At 53.3% G+C, this 23479-nt stretch overlaps 1 protein-coding gene across 16 annotated transcripts; it reads right to left on the bottom strand.

Moving 5' to 3' along the window:
* Positions 1 to 71: 71 nt before the first annotated feature.
* Positions 72 to 22208, bottom strand: MED12 (mediator complex subunit 12). Of its 16 annotated transcripts, none has more exons than XM_033849153.2 (46): positions 21903 to 22208; positions 21281 to 21385; positions 20882 to 21073; positions 20586 to 20745; positions 19692 to 19873; positions 19393 to 19503; positions 18790 to 19044; positions 18278 to 18424; positions 18015 to 18114; positions 17749 to 17885; positions 17390 to 17521; positions 16925 to 17051; positions 16202 to 16431; positions 15605 to 15685; positions 15303 to 15473; positions 14956 to 15100; positions 14739 to 14789; positions 14297 to 14415; positions 13964 to 14107; positions 13361 to 13524; positions 13017 to 13148; positions 12361 to 12588; positions 12039 to 12183; positions 11745 to 11865; positions 11282 to 11383; positions 11068 to 11193; positions 10641 to 10816; positions 10281 to 10460; positions 9136 to 9207; positions 8553 to 8686; positions 8223 to 8384; positions 7832 to 7943; positions 7583 to 7672; positions 6981 to 7090; positions 6614 to 6749; positions 6185 to 6346; positions 4807 to 5181; positions 4433 to 4583; positions 4072 to 4277; positions 3841 to 3918; positions 3694 to 3748; positions 3531 to 3618; positions 1391 to 1613; positions 826 to 1004; positions 567 to 648; positions 72 to 347 (listed from the first exon to the last, which is right to left on the bottom strand). In XM_033849153.2, exons 1-46 carry the CDS (start codon positions 21999 to 22001, stop codon positions 183 to 185), a joined length of 6642 nt encoding a protein of 2213 aa, XP_033705044.2. In that variant the 5' UTR covers positions 22002 to 22208; the 3' UTR covers positions 72 to 182. The 16 variants fall into 16 exon arrangements, with proteins under 16 accessions (XP_033705044.2, XP_033705045.2, XP_073655397.1 ...); XM_033849154.2 differs by having other exon boundaries at positions 11068 to 11181; positions 21903 to 22207; XM_073799296.1 differs by having other exon boundaries at positions 826 to 981; positions 11068 to 11181; positions 21903 to 22207.
* Positions 22209 to 23479: the final 1271 nt, after the last annotated feature.

The following is a 23479-nucleotide window of genomic DNA, read 5'->3' as shown; positions in this document are numbered from 1 at the left end:
CTGACTTGCTGGTCCGGCCCGCACCCTTCCGAGAGCCCGCCCTTCCCGGACATGCAGACTCACACACTCCCTTTGCAAAGAAGCTCTGTGTATTGGGTGCAACAGCTCTGGGGTCTCTATATAAATAATATACAAAACCCAACAGCTCAATGCCTCACATTAACAAAAATACTAAAAACTCATTAAAAATGGAGCCTGAGGGAAGAGCCCCAACCACTACTGGTGCTAGCCCAGGAAGGGGACTGGGAATTAAGAGGAAAGGGTGGGGCCCCATCCAGTGCACAAGCAGTTCCTCCAGGTGGCTCAGTAGCGTCCAAATATGTTGGTACTGGGCTGTGGCTGGGTATCTGTGAAAAACCAGAGATTATCAGGGGTGGGAGGCCGAGCAGGGGTGGCGGCGGTCTGCATTGAGGAGAGCCATTCAGGCACCGAGGGAAGGGATGGAAGGCAACGCTTCCCCTCACAACCGGGGCCTGAAGCAATCACCTCAGCTACTTGGCCTTCCCCGCCCCGCCGGCCCCCCAGTTATTCTGTGGGGCTCTCCTTGGGAAGAAAGGCGGGCTTACTGGAGAGCTGTTGTTGGAGCTGCCGGACCAAAGCTGCTGTCTGCTGTTGTTGCTGGGTCTGCTGAAGCCCCTGGCGCTGGAACTGAGGTGAAAATGGGAAGGGGAAGACTGAACTCGAACCTTCCCCCTTCCTTCCCCGTCCTCATGTCCCCAGCTCTCAGAGGAGGGCCCTGCCTTGCCCCCCCGCCTCGCCATGGCTGCACACTGTCCCCAGCCTGGGCCGCTGTCCCAGAGCCCGGGGCTGGAGTCCAGCAGCTACCTGGGGCTGGGACTGGGGCTGGGGCTGGGGAGGAGCTGCCTGCTGCTGCTGCTGCTGGTGTGCCTGCTGCTGCTGCTGCTGCTGCTGCTGCTGCTGTTGCTGCTGCTGCTGCTGCTGCTGCTGCTGCTGCTGTTGCTGCTGCTGCTGCTGCTGCTGCTGTGAAGACAGAAGAGATCTGTCTAAGGAGAGCGAGGGGCTGAACCTCAGTGGTGGAGGGATGGGGATGGGGGGAGAAGCACAGGGTGGGAACTCCGGCTCCGCTGCCCTCCCCGCTCGGAGAGCTGCAGAGAAAATCAAATGTGGAGCACCAAGCAGATGACCCCCAACACTCTCCCACCAGGACCCCCGGAAAAAGGGGGAGGGAAGGAACTGGCTTCTTAAGCCCCCACTATGTGCCAGCTGCCCTGCCGGGGTACGCCCTTACACTGCCTCATTCAGCGCTGAAAACCACCTGGAAGAGCCTGTGCCTCTCCTCCCCCTCCTCCTCTCCGCTCCCAGTCCCCTTCCTCCTCCTCCCCCTCCTCCTCGGGCTCCCAGGTCCCAGGCGAAAATCCTAGGGCCTTACCCGCAGGATCTGCTGCTGCTGCTGCTGCCGGATGTGGTACTGTTGCTGCTGCTGCTGCTGCTGCTGCTGTTGCTGCTGCTGCTGCTGCTGCTGTTGCTGCTGCTGCTGCTGCTGCTGCTCAGGCAGGATGGAAGCCGACCGGACGCCAGCCTGGACACCCTGGGCACCCAGTGGGGTCATAGTGCCTATCATGGGTGTCTGCTGCAGTGTCTGGTGGGAAAACCTACAAAGACAAGGAGGCGCAGAGATCAAGGCACGGGCTGTGGGAGATGGGGGTGCAGATGAGCCCCAGGTCCCTGACCCCAAAGAAACATCAACAGGCCATTTCATTCACTCCTCCTGTCACCAACCAGAAGAGACTTTTTGGCTTCTGACAGATTTCTAGGTTGGGGAATGAGGAGCAAAGACAACACTCCATTTTAGTGTCTCCTAACCTTCGTGGTTAGGAATTTTTCAATTCTGTTGTAGCTGGTTTTCTCTTATGAAAATGAAACACAGTCTCAGCACAAGCTAGGCATTCCATAGACACCACTGAGGTGGTTCTGCTTATCACTGTTGTTGGTCCCCAGTAACCGTCAGGGTCTTGAAGACTGTTGTGTTCTATTGCTCCTTACACCTTTCTGACCCCAATCTGTACTTCACTGCAACAGGCTACTGGCTGGGCCCGTCTCAAGTCTTCTGTCACCTTCCGTACGCATCCTCTCCATGAATTCCACATTAATCTCTCAACACGCCCAAATCATCACATCACTTTCCTGATCAAAAGAGTACTTTCTGGGGACTTCCCTGGTGGTGCAGTGGTTAAGAATCCGCCTGCCAATGCAGGGATCACGGGTTCGATTCCTGGTCCGGGAAGATCCCACATGCCGCGAAGCAACTAAGCCCGTGCGCCACAACTACCGAGCCTGCGCTCTAGAGCCCACGAGCCACAACTGCTGAGCCTATGTGCCACAACTCCTGAAGCCCGCATGCCTAGAGTCCGTGCTCTGCAACAAGAGAAGCCACTGCAATGAGAAGCCCCCGCACCGCAACGAAGAGTAGCCCCCCCTCGCCGCAACTAGAGAAAGCCCGCGCACAGCAACAAAGACCCAACGCAGCCAAAAATAAATAAAATATAAATAAATTTGTTAAAAAAAAAAGAATGCTTTCTGGGATTGTGTCTCAATCCCTCACCGAACGTTCAAGGCTCTCTCTCAACCTGCACACTCCCAGCTTATCCCTACTCCTTCCCTGGCACAAGTCTTACATTTCAGCCAAGCTCTTCTCCTTCCTGTCCTCCCAGCCACCCTACTCACTCGGGTCCCCATGTCTTTGTTCATGCTACGTCCTCTACCTGGGATCCCCCTCCTTCTCCTCCTCCCCGCAAATCCAAATCACAGCTATGCTTCAAAGGCCAACTCAAGTCTGACCTCCTTCACAGAACTTTCTCTGATGACTCAGGCCCACAGTGATATCATCCCGCACTCTTCCTGAATTCCCATTTACTTCGCGGCACCCAACTGCACAGCTGATTATATCTTTCATCACTGTGTTCCCTAAGTGTTCTTCTGAGTAAGTCTCCTCTCCCCAGGTATAGTAGAAATTCTCTGTGGTGAGGGACTTTGTATTTTTTTCAAATAGCTTTCCTCACCCCACCTGGTCCTAGCATAGTGCTGGCCACACAGGGGGCCTAAGGCACGTCTAAGTAAGGGACTTTGCTTCTGGTCCACCCTGCAATGTTCTCCACCCTAAGCTGCAGAGCCTCAAGCCATGACTCCAAAGTCTTAACTAAGGCCTGACAGACGTTCGGCATGGTGGGAGAATGTGTTCGCTGGTCCATTCCAGCACTAAACTGCTCTAATAGTGGCTGGATGACTCCTTACCACACACTGCATCTATGAACCCCCGATCTTTCCTTTTCATAGTCATATATAAATGATTTCCCCTCTTTGGTCCTCGAAGAAATGTTGGGAAGCAGGTGTGAGAACACTGGCCGCCAGGGTCCCTTCCAGCTCCGGCATTTTGTGGCGACAGGCCAGGTGGCCAGATAAGTGTTCTTGATGCCTCCAAAAGTTCTGACTAGTCCCATCACCTCCAGGCCCAGGTTCTCCCTAATTGAAAGCCTCAGTGTGTCTTCACGACCCCCGGCTCCCTTGGGTACCTTTGAGTAGAGGTCAGCCCGTGTCCGTAGGTTGGGGCCTGCTGGTGCACATAGCCACTGGGCCGCTGCTGCAGATGGCGGGTAGGATCTACAAGAGTAGGATTGGTAGAAGAGTGGGTGCTCTGATAAGGCTGGCTGGAGTAGCTGGGGGGCACCATGGTACCTGCAGGGCCTGTGTGTTGCTGCAATCCCACATGAGAAACGTAAGGAGTATAGCCCTGGAGGGAAGGAAGAGAGACGGAGTCAGGGCCAAGACTGTGCAGCGCAGCCTGCCTCAAGCTCCCTGATTCTCACCATCTCGTGCCCTTACCTGGGAGGTCTGCAAACCGTAGGAAGAGCTGGGAGTCATCTGATGGACAGATGACTGTCCCAACATCCCCTGACTCTGCTAGAGGGAAAAAGGAGACAAACTCAAACTCAGGAAGGGCTTTCTGCCACCTCGTTTCTTGTATCTCCTTCTCTGTGTGTCCTTGTGAAGATCCCAATCCCTGTGACCCCAAAAGCCCCTCTCCCTGACGGCCCTCCCTACGGCCCCTCTCACTATCTTTGCCTGGAGCTGTTGGCGAAGGCGCTGTCCCTGGGGCACCGCAGGCTGCTGCTGTCGGTACACAGACGTCTTGTAGGAGGAGGGTTCCAGTCCCATGACGCCAGTCATGGTGGTGGGCAGCACTCCAGGGTAAGGTGGTCGGGTCGGCAGCTTCTGCATCGGTAACCGCACAGGGCGGTACGGGTCCACACGGGGGCCACCTGGAAAGGGGAGCAGGCTGACCTCTTTAGGCTCTTCGTCCCTCTGCGCCCTGCTCAGCGCCCCGGGCATCCACAGCTCCTGGGAGGAGTGGCATCGCCCCTCAGGCGGAAGGCATGTTCGGGTCAGTCCCTCGTGCCTGGTAGCTGGCACTCACCTGCCGGCAGTGGCTGGTTCTGGGTGTAGAGGCCTATGGAGCCCTGCCTGTAGCTAAGGTGGGATATGGAGCCAGGGTTGGTGTGGTGCAGGAGGTCCGGAGGCACTGTCACTCCATAGGGGCCACTCCGGCCTGGGCCCATTCCATAGTCCTGTGTGAACGGCACAGGAGGAAGGGGAGAGGGCTGGGGTCAGGTGGGGTAGGAGGGGGGAACAGGAGCTGGATGTACGTGGTTCCCTGTTCTAATTCTAAAGGTACCCCTTCCCCAGATGCCCCCAGCCCTCCCACAAACCAGTCGCTCGACAGCATCCGGAAGAGAGAGGGGCTGGGGAAGGGGCATGACGGGGCTGTGGCGAGGTGGCAGCGGCGCTCACCTCTGTCTTGGCGGCCGGCTGGCTGCGTTTCTTGCCCTTGGTGGACTTCTTCTTGCGTTCCTCAGTGCTGGGGGGAGCGGCCCCAGGTTTGTCAGTTTTGGGGGGCTCTGGAGCCTTTTTCTCAGGCTCCAGCAGGGCGGGGGCTGGGGGCTCCTCATCTTCCGGCGGCAGCGGCAGTGGCTCCAGGTAATAGGCGCGGGGCCGGGGCCTCAGGTGCGTGTGGTACAGCAGCAGCCGCTGCTGCTCCTCTCCGCGGGCCACGCGCCGGTCCACCCGGACTGTTCCAAACCAGCCCCAAGACAGTGGTGCTGATGGCTTCAAGCCTTCAAAAAGATCCCAGGGGGAGATCTTTTGTTTGGTGGAAACCTGTAGACCCTGCTCCGGAAAATGAGAAACAGTGAGCTGTTGAGACTTGGAAAACAGAAGACAGAAGACTTGGAAAACTTGAGGACTTGGAGGAGAGGGAAAAGTATCTGTTGGCAATAAAAGAAAAAGAAAGTCATGGGTAGATTCAGGGAAGATGGTGAAAGGAAGACACACGGACACACGGAAACACACACACACACACACACACACACACACACACACACAGGGGAGAGAGAGTTAAGAGGAGATGGCGGGGAGCAGAGGGAGACAGAGACAGAGACAGACACTGACAGAGGAAGACAGATACAGAAACAGGAAGGTCGAGAAAGAAAAGCCAGTGAGAGACTGAAAACAGGCAGAGAGAGAGACAGAGACAGGGAGAGAGAGAGAAAAACAGGAAGAGAGAGACAGGCAGAGAGAGAGAGAGAGAGACAAAGACAGGCAGAAAGACAGACAGAGACACACTGAGCCAGGAAAAGAACGAAGAGTATGGCTATATGAACGGGTCGGACTTTGGCTTTTGAACTCCGCGTTCTCTTTCTCCTCTCCCTCTACTCACACAATGATTATGGTTACTCAACAAATACTGTAACTGACAAAGAGAGGGGACAGAGAAAACTGTGCAGAGATGGGTTGACAGGGTCGGGGGGAGAGAGATGCAGGGATAAAAGGGGTGCAGGCCGGGGTGGAGCAGTATGGGAGGCAGGTGGGGCAGAGGAAAGAGGAGGGTAGGGTGCTGAGAAATGGGTGGTACGTATAAAGGTGGGTGGGGGTGATGGGAGGTGCAGAGGGGTGAAGGGAGAGACCAAGGAAAGAGAGGGAGACTCCCAAGATGGGAAGAAGAAATGTGAGGAAAATTAAGTGATTAGCTCAACACCCCAGGGATGGCTCTCGCCCACAGAGCCTGATAAACCTGTTGCAGCTACAGAGGTTAATGCAGGGGAGGCTCTGACCCAAAGGGGAACAAAGGTGGGGAGCGGGGAGCAGGGGATGGGAAGATAATGGAACATGCCTCCTTCTTGAAGATGGAGTCGAAGCCGGCGATCTTGTTGCCTTTGGTGTCGATAAGGGAGCCCTGCGGCTCACATGTGATGACATCTCGGGTCTGCTTGGGCAGCGGCAGCAGCTGGCGAACTTTTTCCAGACTGTCTGACTGGCGCTCCCCCAACTCCTTCTGCAGGCACAGAAAGACAGGACAAGAGTTCAAGGACACAGGAAAAGAGGGACGGGAAGTCTCAGGGGACAGTACAGAAGCTAGCAGGAAGAAGACACTCGGTAAATCCTTACCATATGAATAACAAAGAAAACACGGACGTGAAAGGGAAGGGTAAGGGGCTCTGGGCAGGACGATGCCACTGAGGCTGGACAGCAAACGCAAGGTCAGGGAATAGGGGGCTGAGACCCCAGGCCTCTAGGCCTCGCCCTCGTCCCCTCCTCTCACCCGCAGCTTCTTCACCAGGTTCATGTAGGCACGTTTGTTTTCCTCCATGCTGCCCTGGGAGATGCTGGACATGTCCGCAGCTAGGGTCCCATTGATGAGCACGCTCAGCATGTCCAAGACGGTGGTGAAGAGCTCACTGTGGCAGGAAGCCGGGGGCGGGGGGGAAACCAGAGGAGAAAGAGTTCAGACAGACAGAGACAGCCGGGTTGGACACGAGCAGGGAGCGGGCACCAAAACCGTGTGGGGAACCCCGGACCGCAGAGTCCGCAGTATGAGCCACACCGATTGCGGCGGGTCGTGCACCTGGTGTCAGGGAAGGGGATCCTCTCGGGTACAAAACTGGAGGGAGGGGATGGGGATGCTTTACTTGTTGGACTGCATGTCGACAGTGCCGCTGATGATGATCTCCAGGAGGAGCACAGCCCACTCCGTGGTCTGCTGGGTGCTGCGCTGCACCGTGTCAAACATGCCCCCCACCTGCCAGGGCCACAACAAGTCAGTCAGATGGCTCAGGGGCGGAGTGCAGCATTTAAGGAAGGCTTAGATTAGAACCTGGGCTGGATGTGACTCGGGACACCTGAGGTCAATGTTCCAGCTGTACCTATGATTTGCTACATGATCTCAGGCCAACGACTTAATTCTTGACATCTCTCGGCCTTGGTTTCCTTACTTATAAAATGATGGAGTTGGACCAAAGGATGTCCAGGATCTCATTCAACATTCCACAATAGACGTCTAGGGCTTCTCGGGCCCAGCCAGAATCTAGGATACTGAGGCAGGTTCCCTGCAAGGATCCAGTCTCCTTAACCACTTTCAGGTCCTGCGTCCTTTAGGAGAGCTGGGCTAATACGTGAAGACCCAGAAGAGCCTGGGCCCTCCATCCTCACCCTCGCCTCCCTGGGCTGGGGCTTCTTTGTCTGCAGTCCTAGCCCCACCCCTTTCCTTCGTCTCCCCAGCTCCCTCTCTCACCAGGTTGAGCCGCAGTTTGAGCGCCTCATGCATTAGCTGCTTTGGCTTGCAATCGTCTAAGTACTGGTCATCTCTCCAATTATTCACAATCTAAGATAAAAACAAGTACAACACACAGCTCAGGGATCTTCTCGTTTCCATGCCAAAGCACCCAGGGTGTTCTTGTCAGAAAACACTGAAGATTCAGTGGCCTCTTGGCTGCATCCTTCTCTGCCCTCCTGCCCGGCTCCAGGGCCCAGAGACCTGTACCTGGTGGACCTGGCTGTAGAGGGAGGTAAGGAGTCCCTCGCGCTGCTCGTCCTGACCCTTCAGACACGTCAGCACCAGGGATAAGAAGGGCTGCTGGCTCAACAGGGACATGCTAGAGATGGGAGGAAAAGAAAAAGAAAAGTACAGGACTGTGGGTTGTAGGTCAGGCGACTTGCAACCTCATTCCTCTGAGCCCCAGACTCTACTCTTTTAAGATCTAGCCTTCTTCAAAAAAAAAAAAAGATCTAGCCTCTTGCTCAACTATCACTCTTATCCTCTGTCCACTTTTCTGATTTTGATCCTCACCTCTTTGCCCCAACTTTTCTTCTTCCCTGGGTATGCCTCCTCTCCTTTCTACCCCTCAATCCCGGCCCCCTCGTAGCCGCTTTACCTCTTTTGCTTTTGTCGATCGCGTTCTTTGCGCGAAGAGGAACCCAGGTGCTGGCCCTTCTCCAATTCTTCCCCAGCAGCCTTTAACACATGCCCCTGGACTGAGGTGGGCAGTTTGGCAATGAGAGGAGCCACCAGCCATACACCAGAGCGCTCTAGGGAGCTGGAGAGATGGCGCGCACAGGGTTACAGAGGAGCCGGGCAAGGTTGGAACAACCCATCCTCTCCTTTCCTGATGGACATGCCTGGCATCTCCAGGTGGCTGAAATCATTTACACTACCAGAGGAGAAAACTCAGAAGGGGATGGGTCCTAACACGTTTCTACCCAACCTGAGCACGGGCTTGGTCTTGCTGCTGCTGGGCATGTTGCTTGCAGTGTTTCCAGAAGACGACCCTGTCTCTGCAGACTGTTGGAAAACCTCGATTGTGGCCTTGGCGATGTTCTCTAAGAGGGAGTTCATCTCCTGAGGAGGATGAAGGGCACAGGGGTGCTAAATAGGTAGCTGGCGGCAAAGGCAAAGAGATGGTAGGAGAGCTGGGAGATGAGGACATAGGAAGGCATCCATGGAGGTTGATAGGAGGGTAACGGACACAACTCTGCTGGGTGTCGTGTCCTCCAGCACCTCGCAGTATCTCTCCAATGCCCCACTGTCTTCTCCTTTACATACCTCCTTACAGCTGTGGCCAGAGAAACAGCCTCTATGGCCACCGCCACCAACCTTCCCCACAGCTCAGAGCCCCAACAATCCCAATCCATGTGCCTTATCATCGGCTCCAAACGTCCGCCATCTTCCCATCCTCTCTGATCTCCAGAACCCAAAGGTAGGACCTAGGTTCTTCTATGGCGGCCCGCCTCCCTGACATGTGTCGCTGGAAGTAAGCATGGGAAAGAGAGGGCCCGGGCACCACTCACATTGTTAGGGGTCTGCTTGATCATGAGCTGCAGCTCCAAGGAAGACTGGCGCATGGTCCACTGGTCCAAGTTCTGTGACAGAGACCCCACCCACAAGCTAGTCATCATTGTGTCATCCCAGCCACTCAGCACCCCGATGCCAGCTCCTGATCTCTCACAAACTTGAATCACATATGCCTGGAGGTCTGAAAGGGACCTCTATGTCCCCTCTTCAGGGAAGATCATACCTAAATAGTCCAAAATGACTGAAAAGTCTATCCTATTTTAAAAGTGGTTCTGGAAAGATTTCACATCTTTCCCCAGTTTCCTGTTCCAGAGCCTCACATTCCTTAGCATCAGGAAGTTCTGCTTAATGCTTAACCTAAATCTTTGATGTTGAAGTTGAAGCTCGCCGCTCCTGTTTCCAACCAGCTGCTCAAAGTCCTTTACAGACCCGAAGGCTAGTCTCAGCTAATCTCTCTTTGGCATTATCTCCTCCAGGCTGAAGAGGCCTCATTCCTTTAGCTTTTCCTCAACGGCTTTATTTTTCCACCCTCCAGTCACATGAATGTCTGCAGCAGCGTGGTGAGGCAGGAAGGGCACAGGCAGACCTGGGCTCATATACTGACTGGGCTCATAAACTTCCTAGCTGTGTGAGTTCCTGAACCTTGGGCAAGTTACTTAACCTCTTCAAGCCTCAGTTTCCTCACTGGTCAAATAGGGATATTCTTACCTACTTCACAGGGCTGTAAAGAGTAAATGAGAAAATGTACGTAGAGTGCTGAGCATGGTACCCCACGTGAAGCAGCCACTCGATAAGTAATAGCTCTTCGGTAGTATTACTACTCATGACAGAGCCACGACCAACATGCCAAACATACAAGGCCAAAAACTAGGCCTCCCAGATGCTATGCCTCCCACTGATAAGCTGGAGTCCTACTCCAGATAGCTGTGCACTCACCCAACAGTTCACTCTCCAGTCTAGACCATATTGGCTTAACTTCGAAACCCATGCTGGAGCTGTTTCTCTCACCACCTTTCACCCACATCCTCGAGTGAAGCCTTCCTACTTCACTCCCTCTCTCTTTTCCTCTCAAGGTCCCCATCGTCTCACCCCAGGCTCAGGCCCCACTGCTTCCTCCAAGACCCCCATCGCTTTGGCCTACCTGGAGAATACGCTTAATGCGTTGCCGCTGGGGGTTTTCCCCATCCTCATTGTCCAGCAGCCGATGTGGGTAGCAGATGAGCTGCATGAGGCGCTGGGCCTGGGCGCTACTCAACACTGGGTCTTGCAAGTCATTGCTGTCCTCACACAGCGATTTAAGGCAACGTTCTCCTACCCATTCCTGAGGAAGCCGAGAATCGGGGGACTGGGGCAACCAGTAAGCAGGTTAGGAATAAGGGGGATGGACTGGGGGGTTGGTGAGGGACATGATGTATGGCAGGGAGGTGGTGCGATCACGGTAGGAAACAGGACTATATTATATAGCGGCGTTTAGGAGGTGTGGGGGGAAGGTGAGACTGACCTGCTGGCAGATGCTGCGTAGCACGTACTTGGCATAGACATCCAGACTGGCTGTCTCCACAGAGATGTTGCGGCCACCCTGCCTCCGACCGCCACTGCCACCTCCTCCCTCCTCCTCTGGAAGTTCTTCTGTTCCTCCTGTCACAGTGAAGCCTGAACCCTTCAGTTCCGCATCCCCTGTGGTTCACAGGCAGGAGATAGGGAGGGCAGAGTGAGATCCGAATGCTGTGTGGAGACCCACCCCGGACCCACAGAAGCAGCAACTCCCCAGATCCTGCCCTATGGGACAGAAATATACTTCCCTCCCTCGTCTCCTCCCCAAAGGTCAGAGAGACCACCTTCAGGAGAGAGAAAGACTGTCCTTTGTAGTTTAGCTGGCGCTCCACCCTATACACACTTCTGGCACCACTCCCTTCCTACCCCCATACCAAGTACAAACACAGCCTTGAGAACAGCAAACACAGCTCCATCCACAATGCGGTTCTGGGAGGCAGCCAGCAGGTGGCGGTCACAGGAGGAGCGGATTCCTACCGTAGGCTTGTCTGGGGAGACAGCTGAAGTCAGGGGAAGCAAAAGTAGAAACGGTGTGGGTGGGGTGGCCACACTTTCCACGGCTGGCCGGCTCAGATCAAGGTCACTTACTTCCGTCCGACTGGCAAGGATTGAGTTGAGGTGTCTTGAAAAGGTGGAGGAGGATGCGGCAGGTAAGCCGGGCCCCCGGCTCAGAGTCCTGTTCACTGCAAGCTACAGAGAGGAAGACAAAGCAGAGGGGAAAGGATGAAGGCGGACTGTATGTGGATCTGTAGGTGGTGAGGGGCTAAAAGGGAAGCTGAGGCCAGGCGAAAAGAGATAAAACATTGGAGGAGAGGTTGGGTAGCAAACTGTTCTGCAGTATAAGGGGAGTACCTGGAAGGGTCAGGAACCGGAAAGATCGGGGCTGCAAATGCAGGGTTAGAAAGACGCCCCTCCCAGCCTGAGGCACACCACAGGACTGGCCTCTGGTGCCACCAGGAGCCCCACACTGAACAACCAGAGTGCGACCATCCAGTGTGTATTGAGACTGGGGGGGTCTAGACATTCTAGGGGTTATGGATTGGTAGTTCACCAGCATTAAGAAGCGAAGGGATGGCTGCACAGCGAATCAGATCCTCCAGGAGCAAACACTGCCGAGCGATGAGGATGGCAACAAAAGTGGCCAGGGAGTCGTGAAAAGACAGGTCACTGACCTGGAGGAAAAAAGCAGACAGACACCAGGACTCAGTGTGGAGAGAGGGCGGCTACTCAGAGCGCTTGGCCTCCACTCTGCAAAACTCTGTCCCTCCGCTCCTGTGATTACTGGGAGCAGACCCCTGCCCCGGGACATGCCCGGTGTCCAGCACTCCCCCACCCCCAGTCTCACATCTACATTGCAGAGGAGGTCGTTGAAACCACAAGTGCCATTGTTAGAGGAGCAGCACAAGGCCTTAAGCACTCCCAGCCACTCTGCACTCAGTGACTTGCAATAGCCGGTCAGCTCTGCACACAGGATTGCGATGTCATTCACCCTGGGGAAAAGTACAAATGCCCTCAGGAAAAACCTTGTTCCCGGCAAAACCTCAGACTCATTAACTTTTCATCTCCACCCCGGCCATAACCAAGGTTGCAGTACCTCCCAGGCATCTCATCCCTCCCAATATCAGGCGGGAGCGTGGTGCCCATTCCTCACTCAGTACGCCCCATACCTATCGGGATCATGGTGCCCCACACAGACGTGCATAAGGGCATTGCAGACAAAGCTGTAGCGGTTAGCAGGGTTCTCACTAAGACTCTTGCCTAGCCCTGTGTAGGTGAAGGTGTGAGCGGCAGGGTTCTCCAGAGTGTCAATCATGAACTCAGGTGCCCAGCGCATGTTGGATTCTGACGGCTCCACGTTGCAGTAGATGGTGTTCTTCACCTTGGAGCAGAAGTCGCTGCAGGGGTGGGGGAAAGGAGAGAGCAGCGTTGAGGAAGGGCTAGTGAACTAGAGGGATGGTCAGGAAAGGCGAGAAAAGAAAGAAAAAAAAGGAGAATGTGAGGGACAAGGGGCCTTAGGGCAAGAAAAGGGGAAATGGGACAAAGCAGACCAACCGGGCAGGAAAGGAACCCAGTGAGAAGAAGGCACAGGGGCCTCTGGAGGCAGGGAGGAGGAATGTGGGCCCCGCAGACATGGGCTGGAGGCAAGGCTGATGAGGAAGGAGGCCCACTCTCAGGAACCAAGAACACGCAGAGGACACCATCCCCAAATGACCCTTCAGAGACAGCAGGGTCCTGGGCTGTGCTCTGCTCCTGAGTGGGGCAGTAATGGGAAGGAGACGGGACGAGGTCCCAGTCTCTACCCCTTACCTCCCACCTCTCTTACCTGAAGAGCTCCCCAAATTTGCTCTTTAAATGGCTACAGGAGGTGTACAGATCATAGAGATAAGCAAGGATACAGCGTTCTGCGGAGGAGCCATCGGACCGGTTCATCCCATGCTTGACTACGCCACACAGCCTGTCACGAAGGGGCAAGGTCGGGAGGTGTGCCTGAAGCAATGGCAGGCCGGGGCGCAAAGATTCCCATCCCTTGGCAATACTCTCTCCCCTCCCCACCTGAATGGCACGCACTTCCGCACAGTGAGAGCCCCACATGTTCTTCGCAGGCCACTTCCACCAGCATTCACCAGGGCCCTGCACCAGGGCCCTGCATTTTGAAGCCCTGCTTACCCCTCAAAGACCTGTGCCATCTGGTCCTGGTTGAGGATGAGGCAGGCGTGATAGTGCCGCAGGACAGCCACGATGCACAGGCACAGGCTGGTGGTGTAGCTGCCCACCAGATCCGAGGATTTGAGAAGCAACTCGGCCTCAACTACACTCAGTTCATTCAGTAGCTAGAGCAGAGTGAGCGGGGGTTGACAAATGAGAAGAGGCCTTGAGTATTACACATAACCCGCCTTCCTGTGAGAAAACTGGAGCCCCTTCCTGCTGGAGCTGCCTCAGCCTGGAAGGGCCCTGGTGCCATATCCCACTGTCCTTTATTCTAGTAACGACAAGTCACGTCAATGATGTAACCAGTCTCCGGGATACAATCCTATGAACCTCACGATGGGAGGACAGTCTGTGCCCAGTGCTCTAATCCATCTCTCGGGTCTCCTCAGGGAGCACTTGAGTCTCTATTCCTGCTGGCTTAGCTCATGGGCCACTCCCCCCACACTAGTCTTTCGGTCCCTCCAAATAGCCTGGGACACTGGCTTGAGCCTCTCCTCCTGTCCTTATGACCCTGTACAGCACAAACTCCTTCCTCCACCCTCATCTCCCCAGCTTCCCCACCTGAATGGCAAAGTCGATGAGGCCACTGATGCTGAGTGAATATTCCATGAGGTCGAAGATGAACTGCACATGCTGCACCAGAGGCAAGTGGTACGACATGCCAAGGGCAAAGCTCGTGATCTGCTCCAGAACATTCCGGGAGACCTAATAAGGGCAGTGGGAGTGAGACAGGAATGGAGAGAGGTGGGAAAAACCAAGGAAGCAGGAAAGGATGGTGGAAGGGGATGAGACCAGGAGGCTTAGCCTGCCTGAGGGGGGAAAAAAGACAAGGAGGAAAGGAAAACGGGACAAGGAGGCCGGAATGTGGGAAGGGGGCTGGACTTAGGCCCTCACCTGAGCTGTGACCTGGTGTTGGTCATAATGTGAAAGGTGCTGGAACTTAGCAAAGATATCCTCGGCAGTGGGGAAGGCTTCAGGCCGGTTGCGCCGCCGCTTCTGCCCATCCTCCCCACCTGAGGGGACAGTTGAAAGGGACCAGTCAGGACAGGGAAGATAACTAGGTGACTGGGGGTGGGGAGGGGGGGTATGGAGAGAAGGCAATTGGGGGGGCAAGGGGAAGGAAGGGAGGGAGGGAGAGAGGGAAGGAAGGAAGAGGGAAGATGGGAAGGGAGGGTCAAGGAAGGGGCGGGGAGGGATGAAGGGAAGGGGACAGTGAAGCAAAGGTTTGGAGGACCACAGACTATGTGGACCTTAGAGGAATACGTACAGGGAGGTGCTAGGTTGAGGGAGGGAAGGGAGAGGGAGGGCGGGCAGTATGGGGCTTACTGTGAGGTACCTAAGAATGTCAGGTCTCCAGGATTCAGAGGCACAATAGGAGCAAGCTGGTCTGCAGAGGGGGGGAATGAGGGGGGAAGTTTCAAAAGGACTAGAGCTCTCAGGAGACTCCAAGAGACAGGACATCGGGACATGACTGGGAGTTCCCTACACTGGGGAAGGGAAGACTGACTAGGGCGCTTTTTGGGGGAGATCCATTTAAGGTGCCTCAAACCCACCAGTTTCTGCTGTCCCTTTGCGGTTCAGAACCTTCAGGATATCCTTGGTAATTTTCTTGATGGCATGGCGGGCATCATCTCGCTGCTTTCCCACCCCAAACAGTACGACCAACCGCTGGTTGCACTCATGGCTGCATGACTCCTCCTGCATCCCAGCGGCACCATCAGACTCCAGCACGGATGGTTCTCCCTCCTCTTAAAAGCATGCTCCATGCCCCTCAGCATCCCAGTGCTCAAGCCCTTCCCAGCATACCACACCCTTAAGAACAGCTCCAACCCCTCAGCACAGTCCTTGGACAGAAACCTGGGCTCAGAACAGATGGTCGCAAGGTGTTGGGGAACGGTACCTGGGGGATGGGAAAGTGCGTGGCATACTGCACATGCCGCGGCTGGTCATAAAGAACCCCAAGGGTCCCTTCTAGCTTCTCCTTGGGTGGGGGCTTCACCTCCTTCTCAACATCTGGTTTCTCAGGGGATGGACTGCCCTTCCCCTCACAGGGCATAGTGGGGGAGAACAACTAAGAGAAAGGCGAAAGGGCAGAACATTTAGAGGAAGACAAAGGGATGAGGGGGCACAAAGAAACTCCCCAAAGTGGCATAACGGGAGGACCTCAGGAGCTGGATTCTCCCACACCAGGATCTAACTTACTGAGAAATCAGGCTTCTCCATGTCCTCAAAGAGCACACTGGAGCTAGGGTCGATGTCCATAGACTCCGAGAGGCCTGGATCCTGACGGCAGAGAACAGAAGCGAAGCTGCTTTAGCCCCGAGGAGCTGCTCCCCACCATCTAGAAAAGTTGACCAGGGAGTCGAAGAGAGGAGACCATATTGGGAAAAGCACCAGTTCCAGATGCAAGCCTTGACTGGTCCATTAACCACCACAGGCCTTGGTTTCCTTCAGCTTTAAAATGAGGATAAGAATACCTCACAAGGGGGAATTCCCGGCAGTCCAGTGGTTAGGACTCAGCACTTTCACTGCCATGGACCCTGGTTGGATACCTGGTGGGGGAACTAAGATCCTGCAAGCCGCCCGACACAGCCAAAAAAAAAAAAAAAAAAAAGAATACCTCACAGGGCTGCTGTGAGGATCCAATGAAAAAAACTGATATGAGAGTGCTTGCTAAACTGCAAAGCACTAAGCAAATCTTACCCTTGTCACTAGGTAAAGGATTCTCAGAGGATTCCAGGAGCCAGGAAGATGGGACTGTCAGAAGAAATGATCTAGGGCGAGGAAAAGCCCCCTCACCTCCAGCTTGCTGCTGCTGCTGCCCTCAGCCTCTTTGCGCTCAGGGTCATCGGCAGGGTCATCAAAGGGAGAGGGAGGCCGGGGACCAGGGGCTCCGAAGGCAAGGTCCCCTCGGGAGATGAGGGTGCAAGTGTACATGTTGTGGGAGAAAACATCATGTCGAATCAGTTCACAGAAAAGCAGTACCAAGTTAAAGAACTCCACTCGCTCACTCTCACTTCGGGGGTCCGCTGGAGAGAGGGGATGAGAAAAGATGAGTTAGGGGAGCACAAAAGAGATGGGCAGAAAGAGAGAGAGACACACCTAAGGCATGGTGCTCCTAGGGTTCCTGAAGTAGGCAAGAATAGCAATGACTCAAAAAAAAAAACAACCCGAAAAACCAAAAGCCAAACCAAAAACAACAACAACAATAAAACCAAAACTGTTGAAGGATAAAGTGTGGTTGGTTACCCAAACTCCTGCCCCACACACCATCTCATAAAGGAATACAGCATCTCTGCTATTTATACGTGAAAATGCTTCGATCGTATGCTCCTTTTATTCTTCTCCTTACTTCTCTACTCTGTTAAACTGTAAGATGAGCAAAGGCTAGAATTATGTCCCAAAGTCATTCTGCATAGAGCTCAAGACAGAAATATATCCAGAAGGCCCTTCATATGCTTTCTGATGACAGGGATGGGTGAGTCTAGGCAGAGGTAACCAGAGGGTGGCAGGGGTCCATACTCAGCATGGGAGCCTGTGTATCCAGAAACTGCAGGAGGACATCCTGGAAAATGGGAGCACTAGGAGCAGAAAGGGAGCCAGAGGCTATGGAACCCTTCTCATCTGCGGCTTCCGATTCTCCACAACGCTGTAAGATGAGAGAACAAACTGTAGGATTGGGTTTTACCTGTTTCTTCACTCGTCCATGTGCAATCCTTGAACTACTGCCTATTTTGGATCCATCCCAAGCTTTTCACTTCTACCCTCCCCCCCTTGACTCCCATTTTCTTTACCGTCTCCCAGCTGCAGCCTTGGTCACTTCTCTAACTCTGACATCGATCCACTCCTTTCTACTTTTGCCTTATGTCCTCAATTTTCCCTGTACATTCTCTACCCCTTCTTCACTCTCACAACTTCAACTTTGGTCCCACTACCAGCTCAATGTGGCTCCAACCCCAGCTGCCACTGCCCCATGGGCCCCCTAACCTCAGCCTCAATCTCTGCCTGTCTCTTCTCCAGCAGCTTGGCTACCACCATCGCACGATGACGACCAGAGCGCTTGCAGCTGACAGCCCATTCACACAGTAATGATACCACAGCATCATCATCTGAGGAGATCTGGAGACCAAAGGAAGACCAAAAGGGTGAGTAAGGTAGAGCTGGGGACAAAGAACCGAGTTCCAGTCTCCCAGCGACTAGGCCCCATCTTAAAACATCCTAGGCCCAGTAAGACCGGCTGTCTCTTCAGACATCCTCTGGTTTCAATGCCTTGCCAAGCCTTCCCCTCATATATAATGTTGCTCTTGCTGTTTTTCACTTCTTCTCTTCCCCTTCTTGCTTATTACCTCGTGCCCATCCTTGCTAGGCCCCAATCCAAAGATTCGATTACAGAGGGAATCAAGAGAGTTGCTGAAGTCAGAGCGCTCAAAACTATGGCTGTCCAGCACTTCCAAAGTATGGAGCACCCGTCCAATGGTGAAGCCTGAGGAGGAAAGTGGTAAAGGGGACTTTAACTAGAGGCCCGATGTACTCCAACTTTCAGATCTATATGTCCTTACCGTCCCCATCCTTTCCTCAACATCCTTCTTACTGTCTGTCCTCTGGCACCCACCTGCAGTAGCTTCTTGGCACTTATCAAAAGACCAGCGAACCTCGACGGCCTGTCCTCGCTCCTTGATCTGCTGCTCAATCTCCCGCAACTTTGCACGGACCTGCAAAGAGGAAGGCTTTAAGGATGTAGCAAGGCATACAAAAAAGGCCGGGGCTCCAAGCTAAAAGAATAGTAGCAGACTCCGAGTCACTATTTCTGAAAGAGTAACTTAAGCCTCTCACATCCCAGTTGCCTGGGAGTACCAGGCTATTGGTCAGACTTACCTGCTGAGTGAAGGCACTGTTGCCCTCTGGCATGGGCAGGTTGGAGGGGGCAATAGGCAGGTGGTCAAGTGGTGAGCCAGTCTTGATTCGGCTATCAGTCAGTGAGTAGTGCCAAACCAGGGCACTAGGACAACACAGGAGGATGGTCTGCCAGACAGGAACAGCTAAGTCAAACTCAGTTATCACGGCTACCTGTCTAGAAGCCCATTATAAGACCCAACCCTTCAGTTTCTGATCCAAAGTTATTCTGAGCCCCTGAGGTGGCATCACTCCATCTCTGAGCCCCTCCCCTCATCCACTCTCCTAAAAGGCTTTGGGCCTCCTATTTAGACCTGGAAGGGAACTAACTGAAAAGGAACTAACACCCCAGAAATGAGAAGCCAACAATTTCCAAGCAAGTACTCAGTGCCTACTCTCGCCTCCAATTTAGAACCAGTCCCATTTTCCAGGACAGGCACCTGAGTCTTCTCAAGATGCCTTTTAATACTTCCATGGGCCCACCTAGTACCTACCTGAAGGATACAGCTGAGGCCAAAAACTAGGGGCCGGTGCTGAGGGCACATAAGCAGGTCACTAAAGGGTGTAGAGGGTGTGCTGCTAGTTGGGGGCTGAGGAGCAGGGGTCGTGGGCAGTGTGCTTGTTGACTGAGCAGACATCACATGAGATGAGTGACTGCTCATGCCATCCAGCTGCAGGGCCAGTCTCCGCGTACAGAAGTAGGCAAGGCGGCGGGAGAGGTATGCAGACTGAACGAATTCCCCAGAGTACTGTGAAGACACGACGATCAAAACCCCCCAGTTGGGGACTTCCCTGGTGGCGCAGTGGATAAGACTCTGCACTCCCAATGCAGGGGGCCTGAGTTTGATCCCTGGTCAGGGAACTAGATCCCACATGCATGCCGCAACTAAGAGTTTGCATGCCACAACTAAGGAGCTCGCCTGCCACAACTGAGGAACCCTGGAGCCGCAACTAAGACCCGGCGCGACCAAATAAATAAATAAATATTAGGAAAACAAACAAACAAACAAAAAACAGTTCTCTCCAAGGGACATTGCTTTCACGTCTTATATCTCCTCACATCCTCCCTAGACCCCCCCCCAAATCCTAGGCCTTACTCGAAGCAGCAGGGGCAGCAGCAGTTTAAGCAATTCATCCTCTCCAGGGCGGATTTTCTCAAAACACTCAAGTACCCAGGTCAGGAACTCATGTCTGTCCAGCATTCCGTCCTATGGGTACAAGGGATGGGAAGAGGATTAGTTTTGCCAAGGGACTATTAGAGATGAGGCAGAGAAAGTAAATGAAATAATAAAGAGAACCACGAGTGGGGCAAGGTGGCAGGCGGATTCTGTTCTATGCTGGCAGAGTGTGAGGTCAGGCTCAATCCCACATCCCACACGACATGCCTTCTTCCTACCTGAAACATGAACATGGCTAGCTTCTCATTGTAGTCCCACTGCCGGATTGCCACCTCTACATCATGGGGCAAGGGCCCTATAGTAGAACCACAGCCCCCACTTCCGGAAGGCCCTGGCCGGTAGTATTCAGCCATCTTTTGCAGCTGCTCCCATAAGTACTTGGTGATGATCTGAGTCCATTCTAGGGGAAAGATGGGAAAAGGGCTATTTTATACTGTCCCTTTGCTTAGAACACCTTCTGTCCCCCACCCCCAGTCACCATACTTCTAAATCCTATTCATCCCCTTAGGCTCAAGTCAAGTGCCACCTTCAACAACAAGGTCCTACTGTAGAGCACAGGGAGCTATATTCAATATCCCATAATAAACAATAACGGAAAAGAATATGCAAGAGAGTGTATATATATATATATGTATATATATGTAAAACTGAATCACTTCGTTGTACACCAGAAACTAACATGACATTGTAAATCAACTATACTTCAAAAAAATTAATTAAAACAAAACAAAGAAACAAATGCCACCTTCCTAAAGCCTTCCCAGGTGTTCCCAAAAGAAAGTAATCTTTTTGTTCACTGAATTCTCAAAGAAGCTTCTGCCTCCACTTTTGACACTACGCTTCTATATTCAATTATGGGATTCGTACGTATGCCTTAGCATCCCTACTAGACTATAAGCATCCTAAGGGCAGGGATTAGGTAGTGGTCATCTTTATAGCCCAGTACATGCACACAGCAGATACTCAAGATACTTGATGCTTACTAATTGAGTGAATGCAAGATACAAGCAGAAGCAAGGAATACAGATGAGGAAGGAGAATAATTGCAAGGGTCTCTCTACCGCTCCTTGAAGCGATCAGTGGTGGGACCTCTGGTATTAGGAGTTACTCACCCATGAAAGGGTCAATGACGTGTCTCTTCTTAACCTTGGTCTCTGTGATCGCTGCATAGTAGGCACAGGTCATCTTAATGAGCCAGGCAGCCCGCATCACAGGCACTGTGTACTTGGCCAAGTACCCAAACACTTCTTCCTTCTTACTGAAAATGGGGACCTGGATGGACATCGCAAATAGTGAGACCTCTCTCACCCCCATGAGCTGGCACCCGTGTAGCTTCATCTGGAAATCGGAGGGTACTTGGTACCCGCGCTCCCCTCCTTGGCCTGAAGAACAGGAAACAGTACCTCACCTTTTTGGCTAGTTGTGTGAGTGGCTTGGTGCCAGCCAGATCGGTGAACCAGGTGTTAATGGCACTCTGGGATCGTGCAGTCACCAGCCAGAAGTTGTCCTTCTGGTTCACTTGGGGCTTCCTTCTACCGGTGTCAGGGAGGGTGTTACAACGTAACTTCTCTGCAATAATGCTGCTGAAGTTGGAACTGATCTGAGGGAAGAAAACTACACCTCAGGGTGGGAAGAAGGGGCAAAGAAGTGGTCGTGCCTTTGATGGGCAAATGCCAATGTGGTAGCATTAGGTTATGAAGGAAAACTCGGCCATTTAGGTCATCCCTTTAAGTCTTCCCAACCCAGGGCCTTTGCTCCTTCTCAGATTCTTCCAGCCTTTTCCTTCAGCCTGGCAGGGTTGTCTCACCTTGGCAGGATTGAAGTTGACGTTCTTGGCACTGCCATGTTCATCCCCAGAGACAGCTGGCTGGTTATTGAAACCTTGTTTTACATTCAAGGCCGTTAGTTCATCCTGAGGCAGGAAAACAACATTTTAGCTTTTTTTTTTCCCTTGGGGGTGGGGGTGATGGGAGAGGAGGGTAGAAGAGAGGGGAACAAGCCGGGGAAAAGGTAGGAGAAGGATTCGGAGAACAGATTGTGATTTAAAGCTAGGCCCTTATATTCATTTGGACCCCACCCTCACTAAGATTCCCAATTCCCCAGAGCTCGCTCAACAGCACTGTGCCCCTGCGAGCTTGCAAGCAGCCGTAGCTCACCCAACCGCCTCAGACAACTTTCTGAGGTGTGTGTGTGTGGAGAGGGGGGCGCCTCCAGCGGGGCCCCGACATCACTCCCGGTTCGCGCCCAGGAACCAACCCCCACCCCCACTAGGTCCTACTCTCCTACACCAGCCCACTTTACTCTTCCCCCTTTCGGGACTTGCGCTCCCACCGAACCGCCCCGCCCCCCCCTTCCCCGAGCCATCAGTTCTTCCTCCTATGGCGATCGCTGGCCCCTGGCCCCGTGGGAGCCCGGATTTCTGAACGCACCTCCTTCTGTTTGGGATCTTGAGGGTATACATCGGGAGGCCCCAGCCGCGGCCGCTTCAGGGGCCGGTGTTCGTAGCTCAAGATCCCGAAGGCCGCCATCTTGCCCAGCCCGTAGCGCCAGAGGCGCCAGCCGGGCCCGGCCGCGGGGGAGGGGGAGAGGGAGCCGAAAAGGGGGGCGGCGGTGGCGAGGACGGCAGCCGAGAGACAAGGGGGCACATTAGAAACTCTCGATCATTGCCGGAAACTACCGAGGGAAACCGAGGGGCGCCGGGAACCATCGGACAATACCGACAGCAGCGGGGGTGGGGGCGGGGCCCAGCCCGGCGTGGGGCGGAGCTCCGCGCTCGGGGAGCTTTTCCACCCCGGCCGCCGGAGAATCGATTTCACTCAGTCAAGATCCCTGCAACGTCCGCCAGCCAGGCGCTGGGGATACGAACCTGCGAGGCGGGAGGCGGACGCGGCGCTGAGCTCCGACTGGAACTGGATTCCCAGCGCCTCGCTCAGTTCTCGGCCTAGAATAAGTGCTCTATCGTCTGTGCGTTGCTTAGAAACTCTGCCTTTTGCAAACCGCTTCTTTGTTTCTTAGTTCCTGCATCTGAAAAATGGGTGTACTAACACCTTCAAGGGACTGTTGCGAAGATTAGAAACTACGTATGCATAAGAAAGCACCTATTAAACCCTGAAAGGTCGGCTCTAATCTTTATTAGAAACTATGTATGCATAAGAAAGCACCAATTAAACCCTGAAAGGTCGGCTCAAGGTCTTTATGGTCTAGCACTGAGGTTCTTAACCTCTTCTGCTTCACAGTCCCTTTAAAATGCTGATGGAAGCTATGGCCCTTCTTCCCAGAAAACTGCACGTAAAGATATACAAAATGTTAGATACTTTGCCGGGAGATTCTTAGACCCCCTCTTGAAGTTCACTCACATATCTCCTAAAGGTCCATGAACTCCAGGTTAAGAACGCTTGCTGTATCGAAAGAGGCACCTACTGAGTGTCAGATGCTTTTCAGACATTGTCTCCTCTAATCCGCAAAAAACTCCTATGAGTTAGGGATTATTATTGTCTCCATTTTGTGGATGAGGAAGCTGATTTTCAAAGAGTGGAAGTTTGCTTGCCCTATATTATATGGCTACTGTGTAACAGAGCTGAGACTAGGATTTTTTCTTGTCTCTGTCTCTCACTCTCTCTCTTTAAAGAAGTGTATCATCTCATTGCTGTTCTTTTTTTTTCCTGCCTTTTTCAATTGCAGTATATTCGATGTACAATATTATATCAGTTACAGGTGTACAACATAGTGATTGACAATTCTTAAAGTTTACACTCCATTTATAATTATTATAAAATATTGACTATATTCCCCGTGTTGTACAATATATCCTTGTAGCTCATTTTATACATAATAGTTTGTACCTTAGTCCCCTACCCCTATATTGCCCCTCCCCCCTTCCCTCTCCCCACTGGTAACCCCTAGTTTGTTCTCTGTATCTGTGAATCTATTTCGTTTTTGTTATATTCACTACTTTGTTGTATTTTTTATCTTTTTTTTTTTTTTTTTGGCCGCGCGGCTCGCACGA

This window comes from Tursiops truncatus, chromosome X (genome assembly GCF_011762595.2).
Source record: "Tursiops truncatus isolate mTurTru1 chromosome X, mTurTru1.mat.Y, whole genome shotgun sequence".
Lineage (NCBI taxonomy): Eukaryota > Metazoa > Chordata > Mammalia > Artiodactyla > Delphinidae > Tursiops > Tursiops truncatus.
Note: the sequence above shows the minus strand (reverse complement) of the source record. Positions and strands in the feature narration are given on the sequence as shown.

What these genes read in the sequence shown, in the direction of transcription:
- MED12 (XM_033849146.2), bottom strand. Translation starts at nt 22,001, where the DNA reads ATGGCGGCCTTCGGGATCTTGAGCTACGAACACCGGCCCCTGAAGCGG. An exon ending in AAGATCCCAAACAGAAGGAG is followed by an intron (nt 21,386 to 21,902) that starts GTGCGTTCAGAA and finishes TTCCTGCCTCAG; the next exon opens with GATGAACTAACGGCCTTGAA. An exon ending in CTAGCAAGGATGGGCACGAG is followed by an intron (nt 17,522 to 17,748) that starts GTAATAAGCAAG and finishes TTTGGTCTCCAG; the next exon opens with ATCTCCTCAGATGATGATGC.